Raw genomic sequence first — 8,313 nt, 5'->3', positions numbered from 1 at the left:
TTGTTCCACAGCCCTGCACATTTTGTGGTGGCACTTCTGTAGATGGTTTTTGTTGCAGCTTCAGACAATAGCCACTTCTCCACATCAGTGCAAGAGATAAGATTCATTGTGTGCGATGCACATCTCTGATGTGGCGGTAAAGAAATTGCATCATCAGCATCATCAGCAGCATTCTGCAGCACATCCCCAATTGAAACAAAAGTCACCTCATCCTCCTCAGATTCAGAGTCATCTGACTCAGGTGCTGGCCGGTACACTTTAAAAGCCTTGACAAAATTGGAGCCATTATCCGTTACAGTTGATGTGATTTTAAACGATAGGACATGAGATGAGTTAATGTTGTCCAGCTCAGATGCAATACTGTCATACGTATGTCGACCCATAAATCGCCTGCATGCCAGCGCTGCTTTCTCACGTTTCATGTTTTGTGCATTTATCCAATGCGCGGTCACACCAAGAAAACTTTTATTATGCACAGTCCAAATGTCTGCTGTTGTGGAGATGTATTCTACCATGTCAAGTGTATTTTTGAGCTCTGACTCCATGTTGGCATATTCTTGGTCTAGGAAACTGGAAAATGTCTTTCTGGATGGTGCCTTCCCAGCTCTCCCTCGCACAGGTATATGACTAATCAGTTGTCTGAAAGCATGGGACTCAACCGTTGAGATGGGTTTCATGTCTTCCACAACATACCTGGCAATCAGCCTGTGTAGCTGGGGCTGGGTGATGGACTGTGCAGCAGGCTGTCCGAAATCAAGCTTTCGTTGTTTTGCTGGAATAGCATCAACGGAGCTAGAGTCACCGACGTTGCCTTCAGGTTCTTTTTCAACTAAGTTGGTAGATGCATGCTGTTTCTGAAGATGTTTCATCAGATTAGAATTGCTAGTCTTTGATGTCGAAAGAGTTTTAGAACCTCCACAGAGAGTACAGTTCACGACAATATTCCTGTCTTTTTCCAACACAAAGGAGAAATAATGTGAATATTTCCAGGAGAGAAAACACATGCCTGGACCATCTTCGACTGCCGCCATGATTGTAGCTTACGTCACAGTGTCACATGCCCTTTTTACGTCCAGCACGGAAACTGCAGTCGTGGTGCTTTCCTTTGTACTCGGGACTCAGAAATTCGGGACTGCAGATGAGCTGCATATGTGTAGTAGTAATTTGTTTTTGTAGAGAGCTAGCAAAACAAGCGTTTTCGAGGGCGTCGCCATATTGGAATCCAGACTTCTCCAGCGAGGCTAACCAGAACACCGTTTACTCGAGTGTGACATTATTCCCAGGTTCGTGTTCCGATTTCCGAGGTAAGTTAAACGCAACACACGAAGTAACGAGTAACGACCCTATCTAAATCCCAGTAACGAGTAACGCGTTCCTGATTTTGGCATAATAACTAGTTACCGTGCTCGTTACCGCAATAATAACGTAGTTACTGTAACGCGTTACTTAATAACACGTTAGTCCCAACACTGCTTATAATGCACCATAAACCTACTTCTTTTACCAGTGTGTTGCACAATAAATAAATTACTAATAAATTAGTAAATAAATGTACAATGACACTACATTATTTCATGTGTCTAAGCAACCTTTTAAGGTGATTAGAAATTTCTTTCATTTTCAGTCCATATATGATTGGATTGCAGAGAGGATTATAAGTTATTATTTGGAGTGTCATTACGAAACGTGCAGTTTTGGGAAAATCAGATTCCAGTTTAACAATGACAACATCATAGGTAATCAAAACAGAATAGTTAATCAAAACTAGCAGATGAGGTAAACAGGTCTGAACAGCTTTTCTTCTGATATCTCCACAACTCTGAAAAGCAATTATGATTATCTTTGTGTATGTGAAAAGTATAAAAAGCATGGGGAAAAGTCCGAGATTCAACAGAACAATTACACCGTATATTGATAATTCATTTGAAGTCACACAGAAAAGCTTGTTAAGTGAATTATTACAAAAAATTCCTTTCAAAGTAAAGCTACACAGTTTGCTATTAATATTTAGTGCAACTGGCACTACAATATAACAAGCAGGTACCAGCCATGCAAAACACAGCAGTAAACTGACAGTAGTTGTTCTCATGATGGCTGGATATTGCAGGGTAGGGATGGGTATCGAAAACCGGTTCTTGTTGAGAACCGGTTCCCACTGTTTCAATTCCTTGGAATCGTTTGCCACTTTTAAAAACGATTCCCTTATCGATTCCAGTCGCCCCGAATGACGTCATCACGTTGAGTAGCGTCTTTTACCCAGTAGGAAACACGGCGCCTGAGCGGCACAAACGCTCAAAAGTTTGGTTACACTTTATGAGAAAGGATGACAACAGGGCAACGTGCAATACTTGCAAAGTAGAGATTTCATCAAAGGGAGGAAACACTACGAATATGCAAAAGCATTTGCTCAAAAAACACGCGATTGCTTTCAACGAATGTCGTGTTTTTGATCCGCTCCGGACTAGCGAAGCTCAACCCAGCAGCAGCGGTAGCGTTTCCACGTCCTCTCCCGTTAATACTGCAGGTAACTAATCAATTAGCATTGCATATTATGTTAGCGCGATTTACCTTATTACAAAACCTGCTATTACTGTGCGTTGCATTTAGATAACCATGATGAGAGAGACAGAGTCTGGCTGGCTCAGATGCTGGCAGTTCTCGCTGCAGTCTACCGGTAGCGTCTCCTTTCAGGCCAGGATAGACGAATGTCACCCAGCAGTGTCTAAGTTTGTGGTCAAAGGCTTGCACCCATTTGCCACAGCAGATGCCCCCGATTTCTCTTTGGTAAGTGAATGTGTTTAATTGTAGGCAGGGACATTACTGGATATTCTTGTGTAATTGCTACAGAATAATTTATGTTAAACTTTGTTATTGCTACAGGAGAATATTTATTTTATTATTTTACATATACATTTTTTTTCCTGGGGACCCTGTGACACCCCATTGAAGAGCCGTAGGCTGTGAATCTCTTAAGATCTCACTGTTGGGTTTGTAAGGCCATGTTACTCCTAAATTTCTGTCTTGTTCAAAGAGAAGATATAAAACACAGTTCTAAGCTAATCGACTTTAGTGTTCTCCTTTTAAAAAAAAAAGAATCGATAAGAGAATCGATAAGAGAATCGATAAGGAATCGAATCGTTAAACAGAATCGAAAATGGAATCGGAATCGTTAAAATCTTATCAATACCCATCCCTATTGCAGGGGTTTACAAATAGACACATATCTGTCATAGGCCATAGCTGACAATAGTAAGAACTCTGAAGAGCTTAAAAAGTAAAACATAAAAACCTGAAAAAGACAAGCTTGGTAAGATACGATCTGTTTCTCAGATAAGAAGTCAACCAAGAGCTTTGGGTGGATATTACTGCTGAAAAGAATAGAGTTCAATAACAAAGCTGCAATAAAAATATACATTGGCTCATGAAGATTTTTGTGTATAACAATAAGACATATGATAGAAACATTAAAGCATATTAACAGAATATAAGCTGTAAGCATGATCACAAAATAAAGATATCTGTATCTGTGAATTTCCACATGCCCACCAAGTGTTACATATGTCGTATTTAAATCAGCATTCATTAAAATGGTTAAAGAATAGCTATAACTACTCAGCTTCCTACACTGTGCACTGAAATGCAAACTGTGTAACTGTCCTTAGAATTCAGAAAGTCAATCATTCAGTGCTAGTGGCATGGTTTTATCCAACACAGGCACCCTCCATGGATCTCATTAACCTTGTCATAAAAGATTTCATCAACATTACGAAACTGGTGGCTAAAAGACTTTTACGATAATTGCTGACAGGTAGGAGCAATTATGAATGTTTCGGTGGGTCTAAAACAGCAGTTGGGCTAAAATTGTAACAAATATTTGGTGTTGTCAAGTGAGGCAGGATGTTTGAAAAAAAATTGAAGTGCCTCCTGGTTTATCTCTCATTACATGTGAAAGAGGGTAAAATGACTTAACATGCAGCCTTTTGTCTCACTCACCTTCCAGGGCATTGTTATGACTATGATGTGTCAATGGCATCTGTGTGTTTGACGTGCATGATTTTATTAAATAAGTTGTGACTGACAAACACAAAGACATGAAAAGGAAATGTCACAAAAATGTACTCCTGTGTAATTGAGTTAAAAAGAACATATTTGAATCATAAAGAATCATGACATTCATGTGACTGAGCTGATGATAAATCCTGTTGATGTATAATTGCATAAAGTGAATGCAACATAAAGGAAAATATATTGATATGTGATTTTATAGTTTGAATTATGTTCATGTTGATGTGTAAGGTCACAGAGAGACAGAGAGAGAGGATCGGGTGTGGTTGGACATCGGGTGATTGGATGCCAAACGGAGAATGGGAGTGGGGGGGTAGCATTTTTGTGTGGACAGATAAGTTGCTCATCCCTTTGTATCCTGCAAGATGAGCAGTACAGAAGATTGGCTTGAAGAGTTCACAGTCGGAAATTTCAGCAGAAACGGAGAGGTATCAACCTCTCTTCTTGATGCATTCTCAATCATCCAGGAAAATAAATCTCCAAAAGTTGATTCTGTTCATCTGGACATAGCGTTTTCTGGGAGAAACGTTTCGTCACTCATCCAAGTGACTTCTTCAGTCTCAGTCTCAGACTTCTGAGACTGAAGAAGTCACTTGGATGAGTGACAAAATGTTTCTCCCAGAAAACGCTATGTCCAGATGAACAGAATCAACTTTTGGAGATATCAACCTCTCTGCACATTTTTGCTGCGGTCAATTTTAAATTCGAGCTCTGCTTTGCCTTCTGCATAATACTCATGGACCTTTTTGAAATGTGTCAATCAAGACTTCCTGTACAGGAGTAACAGTTCTGCCAGTCCACAGTCTACAACCTCAAAACAGATGCATTTAGAAGGTCTGAATGTCTCCAGGTGCCTATAGTGCTCAATTGCAGAGACTTTTTAAAAAATTCATATTGTGCTTTAAGAACTGTTCTAATAGGCAAAAGCTTACAAAGCTCTGTACTTAAGAACTTTTGTTATCACACTAAAACAATGGAAAAAAAATCACAGTGTCACTGTCAGTGGCAATGTAAAAGTGCAGGGAAATATCCCTCTTGGCCATGGGGTGAAATCGTGACATCCATGCAGATAGCCATGGTGATGCATGTTCCCTCCACAAGCTTAAGGGTCAGCTTCCAGTAATTCTGCATCAGGGAGGGTGAACCTGTCCCTTCCTTTTTTTCCACAGTGTCATGGTTTGTGGGGCAAGCTGTGTGGTGTTTGTGAATAAAGGACCCAAAATGCAGGCAAAGGCTGTGATGTGCATGAGCGTTTATTTACAGGAGTGACAAAGTGGCAAGAACAGGAAATGCGGGACGGGGAGCTACCAAAACCTAGACTGGGGAAAACCAATGAACTAACCTAAAACCATAAAAACGCAGGATGATGAGGAGAGATGACATGGAGAATGTAGAGCAGAGAGATGCGGCGATACACCAAGTAACACAGACGGACGGACAACGAGCAAAGGCAAACACACACTATATATACACACGGAGGGAAACAAGGAATGGCAAACAGGAGAGAGGCACAGCTGATCCTAATTAACATGACGAGACAAGAGACATAGACCTTTGAAGTAAAACAGGAAATCCATAGACTGAACTCAGAGACATACTCAGGGACACGAAACAGAGCACAGAGAGAACACATGGACAGGGATAACTAGACACTAAACAGAGGAGGCACAGGAAGAAAATCTAAGACCTAGAAACCCTGAGAATGAAGCCTAAACACTAATAGAGATAACAATGAAGAAATCAAACATCAAATCAGAACAAAACTCAAAACACTGAGTAACCGACCCAGCACCATGACACACAGGGTGATAGGTTCGTCTAGGCACAAACCTATTGCTGGAACAGCTGAGACAATCCACTACAATGGCAAAAACAACACACCAGACACCTCTTTGTGTGATCTCGTACACAAGGGAGATGACTGAGACGAACGCTGTTCCTGCCGCTCAAACCCCAGTCACTCTCAGTCAGCTCCCCCCCAGCACTGCTCTTTATTGTGGTTACATGAATATGCATAGTTTCATTAACATATGACATTTTACACAGGCATACATGTGAACAAGGAGTACCTGTCTGTATGTGCTGGTGTGTGTGTGTGTGTGTGTGTGTGTGTGTGTGTGTGTGTGTGTGTCAAAATATGACCCTGTGAACGACTCCCTAAAGCTGGTGCCAGGTGTCCAGCGGTCCATCTAAACAAAGGGCTCTTATACTCAAACAGATACAGAGTAAGTGTCCTCCCATACCATATATCAGAAAGAGAAGGTACGACCTCTCTCATGACCTTAGGATGTGTGTGTATGCCAGAACACTCTGGAATGCCCACAGAGTCTTTGCAGACTACTAAGGATCAGACATTCTATCATTATACAATCGATTATATACCTCTAAGCATATATGATTATATAATCCAAAATATAACCCTAATACAGGGCTTTCTTGAATCCCTCTTCGTCTGGTCGATCAATCAGGACCAGTTTGGATCATTGGGATATACAAACCCATCCACTGTAAAAAGGTTGTAATTGACTAATTTTCTGAATTGCTCAGCCGCAATTTGATTCATTAAACTAGAAACTAGTGTTCTTGAGCCTGGGCTGATATTTATTTTGAGTTCAAACAAAATGAACAAATGAATCTTCTAAATGTATCATCTATATTTAAAAGTATGGATTAATTTGACTATGACAATAACTATCATAAATTTATTTCTTTTACAGTGTGCTCCAGTTGGGAGCCTGCAGCCTCTTTGGTTTTAGAAGGCATTCAGAAGCTCATACAAGCCAATTTAATGCCTATTTGCTGAATCAGGAACTGGACTGCCAGGGTCTCCACCCCTGACCGCACTCAATTCACAAAGCACTAAAGTCCTATGCCTGTTCAAGCTAAAGGTGGGCCCACATGAGGCTGGCCCATATAGGGCTGAGCTTAGCTGTGACCCACAGATGAGGCCCCACCAAGCCGAGCTCTTTATCCTATAGGGCAGGGGTGTCAAACTCCAGGCCTCAATGGCCAGTGTCCTGCAAGTTTTATATAACACCCTGGGTCAACACACCTGAATCAAATATTTAGTTTTTAGTTTTTAGATTCTGGAGAACTTCAAGACATGTTGAGGAGGTCATTTAGCCATTTAAATCAGCTGTATTGGATCAAGGACACATCTAAAATCTGCAGGACAACGGCCCTCAAGGCCTGGAGTTTGACACCTGTGCTATAAGGGGAGGTGTTTTGACAATGTTCTATCAGGAATACACGGCTGGGTTGAGAATTCTTGTGAGGTGTGGATGTCTCTGCTATGCCTGCTGTCCCCCTTGACCCATGTAACTGGATAGCAGTAATGGATTATGACAGGGAAGTGTAATTCCCCCAAATTCTTGATGCAGGCTACTGCTAGCTTTAAGCTTTTGGGACTTCTTTGTTTACGTTGGGTTCTTAGTTTATCATTGCTATATTTGATTTTCATGTTTTCATCTTAAGTCTGTAGTCCTTAGTTTCAGCATATTTCAGTTTATATTCTGATTGAGATTAGTTTAGTATAGTGTTCCCTCCACCTGAGTTTTGTTTTCAGGTCTGACAGGTTTATTAGAGGCTTATTTTGTTTTGTCACAGACATTGTGTTTCTGATTGATATAAAACACTCTTATTGAATAGCTTGTTTTTTTTGTTAATCCTGCCTGTCTCTTGAGTCAGCATTTGGGTCCTGCAAATAAACTAGAGACTAGAGCTCGACCCAGCAGACTCAAACTCTTCTGATGGGGACAAAGAGGATATTATTTACACCATAATGCTGAAGTGTAATGAATGGCTGACTGGCTCTTACAAAGAATATAAAGAAATTATTTCCATTGTCACAAGCTGCCCATATAACCTCCAGGGGGTCTCTGTCTCTGCTTCTGGCACAGCAGAAGCAAGGCCCAAGAAGGCCCTGGACTCTGATGGTTCTTGTTTTTGATCCTGGAAATAATAATAAACCTGTGATTTAGTATAGTCATTGGCAACTGCCAAAAAGCATCTCAGGCTACATCTCCTCAAAGGCTGACTCCAGAGGGAGCATCCAGAGGGAAAGCAACTGTCTCCACTGTTGCCCTCCTAGAAATGTTCCCAAGTATTTGCTCCTCCTCCAGGTTAATCCACTGAACTGTTTCCCTGCTTTGCCCCATGGCTTGGCTGGCCCCAGGAACTGTCATCGCTGCTGCCTGAAATCTCCTGCTCCCTGTTTTTTTTGTTTTTGGTTCTGAAAATTAATAAAAC

General features: G+C 41.0%; 1 protein-coding gene across 1 annotated transcript; it reads right to left on the bottom strand.

Moving 5' to 3' along the window:
* Positions 1–1,567: 1,567 nt before the first annotated feature.
* On the bottom strand, positions 1,568–3,586 carry LOC146556315 (olfactory receptor 4B13-like). The gene is made up of 2 exons (XM_085249245.1): positions 3,205–3,586; positions 1,568–2,109 (listed from the first exon to the last, which is right to left on the bottom strand). Exons 1-2 carry the CDS (start codon positions 3,581–3,583, stop codon positions 1,568–1,570), a joined length of 921 nt encoding a protein of 306 aa, XP_085105371.1. The 5' UTR covers positions 3,584–3,586.
* Between the last annotated feature and the right edge of the window lie 4,727 nt (positions 3,587–8,313).

The sequence above is a fragment of the Mchenga conophoros genome, linkage group LG16 (assembly GCF_057382185.1).
Source record: "Mchenga conophoros isolate Kocher_MC1m ecotype Shallow Benthic linkage group LG16, M_conophoros_male_GT1.1, whole genome shotgun sequence".
NCBI lineage: Eukaryota > Metazoa > Chordata > Actinopteri > Cichliformes > Cichlidae > Mchenga > Mchenga conophoros.
The sequence above is the reverse complement of the archived record's forward strand: the minus strand, read 5'-3'. Positions and strand labels throughout refer to the sequence as shown.

Bases quoted from the DNA above. Each gene is read 5' to 3' on its own strand.
- LOC146556315 (XM_085249245.1), bottom strand. From the start codon at position 3,583: ATGAATGCTGATTTAAATACGACATATGTAACACTTGGTGGGCATGTG. The intron at 2,110-3,204 runs CCCTGCAATAGG...TACCCATCCCTA, and splicing joins ATATGTGTCTATTTGTAAAC to CCCTGCAATATCCAGCCATC.